The sequence below is a fragment of the Microtus ochrogaster genome, unplaced genomic scaffold, assembly GCF_000317375.1.
Source record: "Microtus ochrogaster isolate Prairie Vole_2 unplaced genomic scaffold, MicOch1.0 UNK8, whole genome shotgun sequence".
Lineage (NCBI taxonomy): Eukaryota > Metazoa > Chordata > Mammalia > Rodentia > Cricetidae > Microtus > Microtus ochrogaster.
In genome coordinates, this window is record NW_004949106.1 from 396,005 (window position 1) to 409,644 (window position 13,640).

Here is a 13,640-nt window from a genome sequence, read left to right on the forward strand (position 1 = left end):
GTAGTCTGTCATTGTTAAATACAGCGCTTCCGTATGACGGTTGTTGAAGTGTACTCTGTTTTCACCATTAGAAACTGAAGGGAAACACTGTAGTGTTGTCTGCCATTGCTCATGCGTGGTTTTCCTTTTGTGACCCATTTCAGTTTTAGTAGGATATAGAAAACGTTTGAAAGTAACTCACTTTTACTGATTGCTCAGATGAATATTTTTGATGGTTTTCATCTGTATATAACAATAAAGGCAAACCTTTTTGATGATTTTTGTGAAATTTCCCTGTGCTTCTATGAGGTTTAGGTCATTTATATCAAATTTAAATCTATAATTAACATATTTTCTTGGGGCCGGAAACATGATTCAGCAGTTAAGAGTACTGACTGCTCTTCCAGTACCCAGTTGATGGCTCATAACCATCTGCAGCTCCAGTCTTAGAGGATCTGATGCCCTTCTGTGAGCTCTGCACACAAATGGTGCACACACATATAGGCAGGCAAAACATCGTATAAAAAATAAATACTTACCTGGTGGTGGTGGCGGCACGTGCCTTAATTCCAGCATTTGGGAGGCAGAGGCAGGCAGATGTCAGTGAGTTTGACACTAACCTGGTTTAGAGCAAGTTCCGGGAGAGACTCTAAAGCTACACAGAGAAACCCTGTCTCGAAGAACAAGACAAAGCAAAAAACAAAACACAGAAAAAACAAATTAAAAGTATTTTTTTTCTTTATACATAATATAGATTGCTGCTAATTATTTAACATATTTTCAAGCATATATCAAGATAATTTCTTTCTTTTAAAAAAAATCTGTATGGGGGCTGGAGAGATGGCTCAGTGCTCTCCCAGAGGACTTGGGTTCAATTCCCCACAACTACATGGCAGCTCATACCTGTAGTTTCAGGGCTTCTGACACCCTCACACAGACATACATGAGGCAAAACACCAATGAACATAAATTATATATGTAAAAGTATCTGTATGGTTGTCTACATTCATACATCTTATGCTCACAAATATTAAATAAAAATTGGGGGGGAAGTTCAAGAATTAATAATCTTTAGCTTCAGCTAAAAATGTTTCAGGATATCCAGGGCTACATAGTAAGACCCTGCCTCAAATACACAGGGGTGTGTGTGTGTGTGTGTAAGCATATGTAAGAGTGTAGTGTAAGAGTGTAGTTCATGCTGGGTATGAGGGATAGAGGGATAACTTGTAATCCCAACACTGATAGGAGGAGGTCAAGAATTCAAGGTTATCTTCCACTATTAAAGAAATTCGAGGACAGCCTTGAGCTTCACGAAACCCTGTCTCAAAAAATTAAAACCAAAACAAGAAAAACAGTACTTTAGAAATAACCAAGGTTGAAATTTTGCATGTTTGTTTTGAAGCAGGGTCTCTCTTACACAACCTTGACTGTCCTGGAACTCATTGAGATAAGCCTGCCTCTGCCTCCTGAGTGTGGTTTTAAAGGTGTGTGCTACCACCAACCAGCCTTATTTTCTTTTATGCTAGCTCAGATTTAGGGGGAAATGAATACAATGGTTGGGAAGAAAGGCTTATTAATCATTTTGGGCTAAAATTCTTAGCTAAGTTCTTTTATCTATAGGCCATAAGCTCCCTAGTTGTAAACTGAAGATGAATGAGGTGGTAATACCTCTTGAGTCTTTACAAAGAGCTTTATTTATGACTGCAAGTAAAGTACTTGGTACAGGATAGCCTTCCTAACAAATAATTGGTTCTCATTATATGGTAATTATGGTTGAATTGGTAATCTAATTTTATGATCAATGTAGCTTGTTAAGCCTTTATGTTGTTTTGGGTTTTTTGTTGTTGTTGTTGTTTTTAGAGTATAATAGTTATTTAAAACCTAAGATTTTTACATACGCTTTCTTTTTTTAGGGAGTTCCAATGAATTCACTCAGGTTTCTATTTGAAGGTCAGAGAATTGCTGATAACCATACTCCAAAAGAAGTAAGTATGGTTTCTTTCTGAATCAAACTTTTGAAATAAATAAGATTTTGGATTAAACGGATGAGGATTGTAGCTTAGTGATAGAGCATGTGCTTAATATCCATGTGTCCCAGAGTTTGATATCCCTAGTGCCAAAATAAAAGAGAAAAAAGTAACAGTTTTTAAAATTTGTATTTATTTATTATGTGTATGTTCACATGCATGCCTGTTGATGAGGGTCATAACACATTTATGGGAGTCATTTCTCTACCATGGACATCCTGCGATGCTGGGTCCAGTGTCTGTTGCAACATCCTGGGGACAAAAATAGCTTTTTCCTTGGGGCTCAGAGGTTAAAAATACTTCTTGCTCATGCGTAGGACTTGGTTTCAGTTCCCATCACCCATATGGTATATCATCTGTAACTCCGGTTCCAAGGGATCTGCTGCCCTCTTTTGACTTCCTTGGGTACCATGCGCAAACAAGATGTGTGTGTGTAAACAAAAAGTATACATTTGACAAATACATTTTTGTCAAGTGTATATTTTTTGTTTGTTTTTGTTTGATTTGTTTTTTTGAAACAGGGTTTTTCTGTGTAACAACCTTAGCTGTTCTGGAACTCAACCTAGACCAGGGTGGCCTCAGACTCAGAGATCCTTCTGCCTCTGCCTCAAGTGATAGGATTAAAGGTGTGTGATACCACCACCCCACTGAAAATAAATCTTTTTTTTTTGTTTTTTTGTTTGCTTGTTTTTCGAGACAGGGTTTCTCTGTAGCTTTGGAGCCTGTCCTGGAACTAGCTCTTGTAGACCAGGCTGGTCTCGAACTCCTAGAGATCCGCCTGCCTCTGCCTCCCTAGTGCTGGGATTAAAGGCGTGCGCCACCACCACCCGTCCTGAAAATAAATCTTAAAAAGGGAAATTTTTTTCTCTTAGGGAGATGAGGTGGCTCACTGCAATGGCTCAGTAAAGGCACTTGCCACCACCATAGTTTGCATAGTGAAAGGAGAAAACTAACTCCATGGAGTTGTCCTTTGGCCTCTACCCATAAGCCATGCACATTTACCTGTTCTCATCTCATACATATCTCCATACACAAATAATAAAATGAATTTATATAAATTTTTTAACAATTTCATTAGCATTAAATGCACTTTTGTGAATTCTTGCTGGTTTATCAGAGAGGGGAAATAATCTATTGAATTGAGATTTCCTTATGTACTTTCAAAAGTGCCGCTAAGAAGAGGGGTGGAGGATTGGCTAAGACCTCTATGGTCTTTCTTTTAAAGACAGACACATCTTACATTTGGTCAAGTTCTGGTACTTTGTTGATGGTGAACTCTGAGGACTTGGGGAATCTGGAGCAGTCCCTCAGGTCCGAGTATATAGTTCAACAGTCCTTTGCGTTTGTTTACAAAGTGTTTTCATAATCGTGATTAATAAAGTTACTTTGCTTTAAATAAGCCATTTTTCCTACTTAGCTATTTTGATAAGTCGTGAAAAACGTTGGAATATCTTTTGTGGCATTTAGAGCCATGTTTGCCATTGAAGGTCTAATTGACTTTGCTAGCTATTCTGCTTTATTAAACCACTTTTGATAGGAATACTACAGAGTGGAGCTGTATGTTTCTGAGTATGACATGGTGTCTCTCTGTTCCATTATGGGTAATGTTGGTTTTCATTGTTTGTTTGCTTTGAGACAGGGTCTCTTTGTACAGAGCCATTGCTGTCCTGGAACTCACAGGGATCTGCCTGCCTCTGTTAAATGATGATTGCCAGATCCATTCATTGTGGAGTTGCCGTATTAGGGTTCTCTAGAGGAACAGAACTGAAGAATATTTATATAAAGGAAACTTATTAGAGTGCTGTTCCAGCAGTGCTGTCTACCAGTGGAAGGTCCAGTCTGTGAGGCTGGAACGTCTCAGCTAGTTTTGAGTATCCTGAAGAAGTGGGCTGTTATACCAGTGAAGAAACGAGCTTTCCAGGAACAGTGGGCAAAGAGCAAAAACTTCCTTCCTCCAAGTCTTTTATATAAACTGCACCATAAGGTAGATCTTCCCGTTTCTAGAGATCCAGGTTCAGCTATACTGGGTGTAGTTGTGCAGAGGCAGTTGGGTCTCAGAGCTGGAGGCCAGCCTTGGTAGGTGGTCTGCATGTGGAGTTCTAAGGATGGTTGGGTCTGTGCAGAAACCCTGTCTCAAAAAAACAAAACCAAAGACAGAAGGAAAGAAGGACCCTCTCACAGGTGTATCCAGCCTCCTGGGCTTTAGTGACTTCCAGTTGTAATCATTTTAATTAACCAGTGGCCTGCAGAGGTTTTTTTTTTTTTTTTTTTAAATGTGTGACTGTCCTTTAGATGTTGCCCATTTAAGGTACCTTCAACTAGGTACCTGTGTCGTTCTTGACTTTTCTCCATATTTTAAAGAAGTTTTTATTTTGAAATATTTTTCAGATTAAAGGGAAGTTACAAGTGCAGAATAAAAATTACCATCTATGGCCAAGTGGTGGTGGCAGCGGCGCACGCCTTTAATCCCAGCATTTGGGAGGTAGAGGCAGGTGGATCTCAGTGGGTTTGAGACCAGCCTGGCTCCAAAGCTACACAGAAACCCTGTCTCAAAAAACAAATCCCCGCTCCCCAAAGAAGAAACAAAGCAAACCACTTCCATATTGTAGAGTGAATAAGCAGAGTGTCCCTCCCCTCCCAGTCTGGGCCAGAGCAGTCTCACGGCTTTGCACGTGGCAGGCAAGTGCCATTTTTGTTGAATGGCTTGATTCAGGTTTTTGTTGTTTGTTTTTTTGAGACAAGGTCACACTAAGTAGTTTTGGCTGTCTTAGAACTCACTGTATAGACAAGGCTAGTCTCAAATTCACTAGGATCTGCCTGCCACACTGGCTTCCCTAGTGCTGGGATTAAAAGGTGTTCCACTTCCCAGGTGTTGGCCTCACCGGAGAAGAATTTCAGCCTGGGGGTTATTTCCAGGTGACACTTGGATTGTACTTTAAAATAGTGGCCACATAATTGCAGCCGGTGTAAAAATGTTGCTTTTTTAGTTCAGTGTTAACATATTTCCCTTTTTTTTGCAGCTGGGAATGGAGGAAGAAGATGTGATTGAAGTTTATCAGGAACAAACGGGGGGTCATTCAAGGGTTTAGATAATTCTTTTTATTTTTTTTCCTTTTCCCTTAATCCTTTTTTATTTTTAAAAATAGTTCTTTTGTAATGTGGTGTTCAAAATGAAAATTGAATACTGGCTCTCCATCTCTTTAGAACATCTGGTAATCTGAATTCTAGTGTTCAATATTCATTACTGGTTGTTTTTGTTGTGCTGATTTTTGGTGATCAGACCTCAGCTCCCTTAATATTGCCCTTCATATTTTAAACAATTTCATATGTGCACAGAGAGGCCACCCTTTTCAGGACTGTGCATTTTCAAGTTTGTGATGATAAAAAGATGGACCAGTGGGAGCTTTCCTATGACCTTCCAGTTGGCCCTGAAGTTCCAGCATGCAGTTGCTTCACGCCTGGACCGTGGTTTTCAGTGGGAGATGGAAGGTCTTCAGAGACCTGAACTGTGGGGAAATGACCTTTCCTCAGCTTGAAGCTACTTTTAAAATCTGAGGGTCTGGACCAAAAGAAGAGCATCACGTTTGCAGTCAAGATGACAGGTACAGTGAGAGTGACAGCTAACTCCAGGATGGCTTCACCGGAGAGAAGAGTAAGGCAGGCTGTCTGAAGATCCCAGGAAAGCTGTAATTTCCATCAGCAGTTAGTAGGAAAGTTACTCTTGCAGAAGTGTACTCAACAGACACTGCTCCTTTTGATTCTGTTTGTAGTTTTTGGCCTGGGACATGGGTTTTCAAGGGACATCGTCTGTACCAGCTTCATTAAAATAAACAATATTTGTAAAAACCGTACGAAAGCCCCTTTTATTTTAGTTTATTTAGTTTTGTAGGGAGAAAGATGAAAATGCCCCAGATAGGGTTTTCTTTAGTGCTGTACAGTGGTGACCTTAATGACTTGAAGCAGTGGGAGTTAGTGGTGTGCCTCCTGAATCAATCGTTTACATATGATCACAGTGCCTTTTTAAAAACTCACTGTCAGGCGGTAGTGGCGCACGCCTTTACTCCCAGCACTCTTGAGGCAGAGGTGGGTGGACCTCTGAGTTTGAGGCCAGCAGGACTGTTTCACAGAGAAACACCACTGTCGTGTCTTTTCTGATTGTGCTGTTCTTGGATGTTACACACAAACCATTACTGGGTGTTTTGTTTTTCCTTTTCGAGTATTTTTAAAATCCCAGTGACTTGGGGGCTGGAGAGATGGCTCAGTGGTTAAGAGCACTGGCTGCTCTTCCAGAGGATCTGGGTTGAATTCCTAGCACCCACAGGGTGGCTCACAACCATCCATAATGAGACCTGGTGCCCTCTTTTGGCCTGTAAGCATACATGCAGCCAGAACACTGTATACATAATAAATAAATACATCTTTAAAAAAATTCCAGTGAGTCGCAGAACTATATATATATATGTGCACATCCAATTTCATGTCATTCCAGATACCGTGCCATCTGGCTACTTTAGCAAATAAACCTTTCTGAGATTCATTTTATAAACTGCTAACAGCTTATATACCCTTCCTTCTCAGGTAATTTGCTCACAAGGAAGATTGCCTGAAACTCACATTTGACCCTATCTTTAAAATTACTTCTATTGTACAAAATGGAGCTTTTAGACTCCCCTGGCATTTACTGTTATAGTCTTTAAGTAGTAACTGGAAATTAGGTTCAGTTGTAGAAAATCTTGAGTTTGCATCATTGGTCAAGCTCAAGTAACAGATTTGATTGGTTATTTGAGCTTTTCAGAATTCATGAATATATGAAGGCTCAGCATTTAGTGGTGGAGCTTAATGGTAGAAATAATTTTTGTTTTGGAGGGTCTTCTAAAGTACACTCTACTGTTGACCTAAAAAACACCCTTGACTGATAAAGTAGTACTGTTAAAATAGACACTTGGGAGCAGAAGTGTAATAGATACTATTAGGAAAGGACCCTAAGTAGTATTTAGCAGCCACTCTATCTGGTGCTTCAGTGCGGTACCCTAAATTTGCAAAAGGGAGAAAACATGAGCAGTAATGGTTTCACGCATGTTTGTTCTTGAGTGTATGTTGATTGACAAGCGTCAGAAAGAGACATTTAAGTTTACTATGATCTCATCCTTAGTGTTTGCCATTTTCTGTTTTTCATGAAACAAGGACTTACTTAGTTCCTGCAGTACAGAATGGAAAAATTAGCTAAATTCCTAGGCTGGAAAAGTAATTCCTGTACAAAGCAATACCTTGTGAGTAAATACAGTTCTTTACCTGTAGGCAGTGTGATGATTAAATTTTGGTTGTTAACTTCCCTAGGCTTAAAGTCACTCTGGGAAGATTTCGGGTGTGTGTCCAGAAAGGTTTGAGGTGGGAATTCCTACCCTGGGGGTACTGCCATTCTGTGGGGTCCAGGGTTGAGTAAGAAGGATAAAGTGAGCCAAGAGCCAGCATTCATCCCTGACCAGATGCTGATGCAGATGCAGGGTGACCAACTGCTTAACTCTAAGGTGCTTTTTGGGGTGTATGTGTATAGTTTTGTTGTAGTAATAAGAAAACTAAGACAAGTGTGGATCAAAAGTTAGGAAAATTGGGCTGGGGAGATGGCATAGTGGTGAGGGGCACTGGCTGCTTTTCCGGACGACCTGGGTTCAGTTTCAGCAACCACATGGTAGTTCACAACCGTAACTCCAGGGGATCTGATAGCCTTATACAGACAAAAACACCAATGCTTGATTTAACATCCTTTTATGTTGTTTTGAACAATTTCTTTTACTATTCTGATACTTGGCCTCAAACTCACTGTTGGTGTCTCCAGCTGGAACTATGGAATGGTTTAGCACCAAGGCTTTTGAACTTAATGTGGTCCTAGAAACACAAAAGGATTTAAGTAAGTGGTAAGTTATTGGGTTTGTGTGTGTGGAGCGTGCAGGAATGCTGGGAATAGAGAGGTTCCAGTCCAGGGTAAAGAAGAGAGGATGGCTGGACGGCTGGGCGGTGGTAGCACTAGGGAGGCAGAGGCAGGCGACTCTGAGTTCGAGGCCAGCCCGGTCTATAGGGCGAGACCCCAGGACAGGCTCTAAAGCTACACAGAGAAACCCTGTCTCTAAAAGTGGGAGGTATGGGTTGAGGGAAATCAGATGAAATGGACTAATTGAGCTCAGGCCCGAGTTTTATTATAGAAGTAACTTACTTTTTTGTTTCCTTCTAGCCTTACGGCTTGGGGATTTGTAGGAACTGGAAATATGAGTAAACCCATGGTCTGGAAATGTTCTGTGTCCACTGCAGACCGTTGGCTTCCTTTAAGAGTTCTTGATGAAAACGAAGCTGTTTCTCCAAAGCTGCTTTTTGCCTAAGGAGACAACCCACCCCAGTTCCAGAAATGATTTAGCGTTCAGTCTTTTTTTTTTCCAGATAGGGTTTCTCTGTGGCTTTTGGAGCATATCCTGGAACTAGCTCTTGTAGACCAGGCTGTGATCCGCCTGCCTCTGCCTCCTGAGTGCTGGGACTAAAGGTGTGCACTCAGTCTTTTTTAAATTAATTTATTTATTAAAGATTTCTGCCTCCCCGCCACCGCCTCCCCCCCCTTTTTTTTTTTTTTTTTTTTTTGATTTTCGAGACAGGGTTTCTCCGTAGCTTTTGGTTCCTGTCCTGGAACTAGCTCTTGTAGACCAGGCTGGCCTCGAACTCCCAGAATCCGCCTGCCTCTGCCTTCCGAGTGCTGAGATTAAAGGCGTGCGCCACCACCGCCCGTGCACTCAGTCTTATAAGTTAGTATAGTTTTGGATTTGGGTTGTGGGTTTTAGTGAAAGATCATACTCTGTTCATTTAGTGCCTTTACATGAGACATTTGGGCATCAGGAGAGTCCTATTAGGAAGAGGGGAAGTGGTAATTCCCAGTTCTTAAACTTGTGTTGCTGGAAGGGATTCCTTTACTTGTTTGCTTGCTTTATTTAGGTTTGTTTTTTTTGAGACAGGGTCTCCCTGTGTAGCCTTGGCTGTCCTGGAAACTCACAGGCTTAATCCCCTGAGTGCTAGGATTAAAGTGGACCCCCTTGCTTTAGAGATGAGGAAACAGCCCAGAGAAGTTAAAGTACAGGGGCGGATGTCACAGGTGGAGATGAAGTCAGGTCGGTCTGCACTGGGTTCTAGCTCTTGGAAGAACGAGATAGTCCATTACCCCTTTAGTTGCTCAGCTACCTGAACTGGTTTTATTTACATAATCATTCTAGTACCTCGATAATGCCTGTCAGTTTTTCATGGAAAGTTGGGGTTCTAGGAGCTTGCGTTCTGTCGTACTACTACTGCTACCATACGTGGTGTCTAGACTATTGAAGCTGAATTAGGACTTTTCTAATAACCTACTTTGTAATGCCCCTGACCGCTGAAGAAAGTCCAAGGAAGGAACAACTCAAAGATAATGAAGTCTTGAGAGTTCTGGTGCCTTCTCTTTAGAGAAGATTAGAGTCCATTTAATTTGTGGAAAATTACAACTCAATGCGGGGGGAGTGTTTACATTTAGTGTTGTAGACATGATTTCCCAGGTTGTACCTCGTCTATCCCGACAGTTTTGAGAAAGAATCTGGCTGCAGTTCTCCCAGGAGCCCTCCAAGGTTCCTTGTGCGGCTGTCCCCCAAGTGCCACAGCTACAGAACTGTGCCACCACACCTAGCTCACCTTCCTGTTTCTCTGGTGGTAAAAGATCAGAAATGCTCTCGGCCCCAGGTAAGAAGGAACTTTAGTTCCTTCTGGTCTTGGCGTAACTCCCTGGCTTCATCCAGAGTACCACTTTTCACCCCCATCCCAGCAATCCTGGGCTTCTGTTTATTTAACATGTCACATGACAAGCTTTCTGTCACATCTTTCTAGTTTTCCCACATAGCGTTTTGTAGCTAGCCTAAAAAACAAACATGGCGGGGTGTGATGGTACATGCGTTTAATCCCAGCAGTGGGGAGACAGAGACAGGTAATCTATGAGTTTGAGGCTATCCTGGTCTACAGAGCTAGTTCCAAAACAACTAGGGCTGTTACACAGAGAAATCCAGTCTCGAAAAACCAAACCACACAAAACCAAAAACATTGTCTTTTTTCGGTATCTCTCCATCCTCATCCCTTGACTGTGAATATCATACTTCTGAATCCCTAGAGTCTACAATTTACACAATGCATCTTGGTATTGGCCATAACTCAGTATTTGACCCTGATGGAGATCTTGCTCCTCTTTGACTGGGGAGTTGAATACAGGGCATAATCTAAATATTCTACCAACCTGCTGCACACTAACCCTGGGATTTACTTATCTGTAAACCAGATTAAGAGAAATGATCTCCTAAATGCGTGTCTAGCTTCAATACAAGTTCTATGAGCCATGACAGAATCCTGCCCTGTTAGTAGTCTTCCTAGCCGTGCTCTAGGGGATGAGAGAACTGTGGTGTGAGGAAGGCCGTGTAAGGTGAGAACTGGCACCAGATCATCAAGCCTCTGCCACAAGCCCTGAGGGCAGCTTTTGTCCAACTCTTGCTTACGAGAAGTACCTGTCTTGCTCCTGGGCAAGTTTCATGGCTTCCTCCAGAGCCAGTCTTGCCGCCGCCTCTTCCCGTTGCCTCTTTTCCTCAGCCTCCCGCCGAGCCTTCTCTTCTGCTTCCAGTTTCTGCCACTGGTACTCCCGCCGTTCTTCTTCAGCCATTTCCATCAGGCGTTTCTGTTCCTCTGCCAAATGCACTTCCAGTTCTCTCTGCCGTTGCTTCTCGGCCTCTGCGGAACGTAAAGAGGTGTTCAGTGGAGGGGCCTCACTCGCTAGAGCAGTTGGTATTTCTGGTCTGCCAGGAGAGCCTCCGTGGGTTTACTAATCCAAGTCCTCTGGCAAAGTGCCTATGGGTATTAAAAAGCCTTAGGGAAGATCTTCCTAACAGTTGAGTTCATGGGGCAGTGAGCAGCTGTGTGGGCAGGAGCGTCAGACCACACGCTGACCTACCTAGACTCTGACTAGTCTAAAGAGTGTGAACCAGGAATTGACCACAGCATCATCCGCTGAACTTTCTACCTTGTCTGGAAAAGTTTGCTGATCTGGAAAAGATGATCTGATCCACCCCTGAAGGTATGTATGGTCTGAGGCTCTCCAGATATTTGCGGACTATCTGGGGAAAGGGCCAAGTAGAGCAGTTCACATAGCGCCTGAGCAGTGCCGGCCGGGGCAATTGCTGAACCAGAAGACCGACCCGACCCTGCAGTCGTTTCCACAAGAGTCTTCTGTTCATATTCCACCCTTTTATATCCACCCTCTGTAGGCAGACATAATTTACCATTATGGGAGAAAGAACAAAACAGCTTACACATGTGGATTTAAAAATATGTTTGGTCCAGGAGATGGGAGCTAAAGAAAGCACAGGGGTTTTCTCACCAGCCCTCGCCACCTCCTCCTGCTGCCTTTTTCTCTGTAGTTCTTGTAGTTTCCTCCGGAGCTCCTCTTGCTGCTGCCGGGCTCTCTCCTGGGCCGCCTGCAGCTGGCGCCTCCTCTTCCTTTCCTCTTCCTCCTGCCGCTGCCGCTCTTCCTCCAGCCTCTGCTTCCTCAGGCTGAGAACACAGCAGATGTCAGAGAAAGGGCAGAAGATACAGGCCCAACCAACTGGCAATAGGCTTTGGAAGCACCCCTCGAGAACAGGTTTTCTACAGCCACGGTTGAAGGGTAGAGGTGAGAGACAGGGTCTAGAGGTCTAGATGTTGTGGCATATAGCTCAGTGCTGTGGCCCAGGATTTAAGTGCCTTAAAGTCTCTGCATTTTATTTTCTATTTTTTTTAGATTTATTTTATGTGTATGGGGATTTTTTGCTTGTGTGCATAGGCATATCCCTGGGAACTGGAGTGGCAGTGAGCTGCCTTGTGGGTGATGGAAATGGAACTCAGGTCCTCTAGAGAAATAGCTAGTGATCTTAATCCCTGGGCCATCTCTCCAGCTTCTTTATTTTCTATTCAAGTATGGATCTTAAAATTCTTGCCTCTGGGGCTGGAGAGATGGCTCAGAGGTTGAGAGCATTGCCTGCTCTTCCGGAGGTCCTGAGTTCAATTCCCAGCAACCACATGGTGGCTCACAGCCATCTGTAATGGGGTCTGGTGCCCTCTTCTGGCCTGAAGGCATACACACAGACAGAATATTGTATACATAATAAATAAATAAATAAATAAATAAATAAATAAAATTCTTGCCTCTTAGAGTTGTGGAGATTAAAAGCCTAGTACAGAGCAGACAACAGCAGGCATTGGATAAATGCAGGAATGAATCTCAACACCTTCCCCAAATTCCCCATGAGCATCTATCTTGAGTAACCCACATGGTCAAGGCAGTTTCTTATCTCTGGTCCAGGTTGTTCCTTTGATTTTGGGTCAGGGCAGGAGCCTTAGCACTGAGCTATGCCCCTGGGGAAGGTTTGCCCTGCCTGGTGTCTCTGGGCTGCTGGCCCACCGGATCTCCTCAGCGCGCCTCTGCTGCTCCAGTTCCAGCTCCTCCTTCATCTTCTCTGCTCTCTCCAGCTGCTCCTTATGGAGCCTGGCCAACTCTTCCTGCTCCCTTCTCTTCCGCTCCACCTCCAGCCGCCTCATCTCTGCCCTCTCTAGGCGAATTCTGTCCCGAGAAGCCTTATCCAGGAGGGCCTAAGAGATCAGAGTGGTATCAGTATAAGGGACAGACCCAGCTGCAGCCCAGATTGGTTTTCTCTCATCAGAGATGGAACCCTAAAGCTGACATAACACTGCCACCACAGTGGCATAGACTGCCTCTGCCTGGCCGGCTGAGCGGCTGGAATGACCTACATTCAAGTCTTTCACTTGCTTTGGGATTGGGCGAGCACGGCTGTCCTGCTACGGTCTTCCTTAAGGCTACATCCAGTACTCACTGAGATAACAGACATACTCTCCTGTGTGTCAGAAGTTCTGGCCTTTACAACCCTAGCCGCACTTCAGAACTGCCCAAGGAGCTTTAAAATATGCCAGGGCTCCATTTGGGCCAACAAATGAAAATCTTGGGGGTGGGGGTGGGACTTCTGGAACTTGAAGCTGGGGCTGGGGGGCACGGTCCTGGTAAGAGGCTGTTTTAGCTGCACGGTGGTGGCACCCGCCTTTATTCCCAGCACTCAGGAGGCAGAGGCAGGCCCTGTCTACAGAGTGAGTTCCAGGACAGCTAGGACTGTTACACAGGGAAACCCTGTCTTGAAAAACAAACAAACAAACAAACAAACAAGGACAAAAGAGGGTGTTTTACCAAATGCAGTATGCAGTCTTGGCTGTAGAGGAGTCAGGCTTAGTTAACCCACCGTTTCAGCGGAGGGTTTTTCTTTTGGTTTTTCGAGACAGGGTTTCTCTGTGGCTTTGGAGCCTGTCCTGGAACTAGCTCTTGTAGAACAGGCTGGTCTCGAACTCACAGAGATCCGCCTGCCTCTGCCTCCCGAGTGCTGGGATTAAAGGTGTGCACCACTACCGCCCGGCTAAGCGGAGGGTTTTTTCCCAGCTTATAAAATGTATCTTCCTTTTTCTCTCCAATGCTGCCTCCTTACTCGGTCACAATTTTAGGTATGCCACCACTGCCTGGCTCATTCAAATTTTCTATTCAAACGTGCACCTTAG

At 43.6% G+C, this 13,640-nt stretch overlaps 2 protein-coding genes across 2 annotated transcripts in view; one reads left to right on the forward strand and one right to left on the reverse strand.

Moving 5' to 3' along the window:
* Nucleotides 1-349: 349 nt before the first annotated feature.
* Nucleotides 350-5,862, forward strand: Sumo1 (small ubiquitin-like modifier 1). Its single transcript, XM_005366405.1, has 3 exons — nucleotides 350-367; nucleotides 1,893-1,964; nucleotides 5,027-5,862. Exons 1-3 carry the CDS (start codon nucleotides 350-352, stop codon nucleotides 5,093-5,095), a joined length of 159 nt encoding a protein of 52 aa, XP_005366462.1. The 3' UTR covers nucleotides 5,096-5,862.
* Nucleotides 5,863-7,904: 2,042 nt separating this feature from the next.
* Kiaa2012 (KIAA2012 ortholog) overlaps nucleotides 7,905-13,640 on the reverse strand; it is a 97,824-nt gene continuing 92,088 nt past the window's right edge. Inside the window, exons 19-22 of the mRNA XM_026788872.1 lie at nucleotides 12,484-12,671; nucleotides 11,425-11,597; nucleotides 10,559-10,778; nucleotides 7,905-8,376 (exon numbers count right to left, since the gene is read on the reverse strand). Of these exons, the coding sequence (XP_026644673.1) occupies nucleotides 8,238-8,376; nucleotides 10,559-10,778; nucleotides 11,425-11,597; nucleotides 12,484-12,671 (720 nt within the window). The 3' untranslated portion in view covers nucleotides 7,905-8,237. The remainder of the gene's footprint in view (nucleotides 8,377-10,558; nucleotides 10,779-11,424; nucleotides 11,598-12,483; nucleotides 12,672-13,640) is intronic.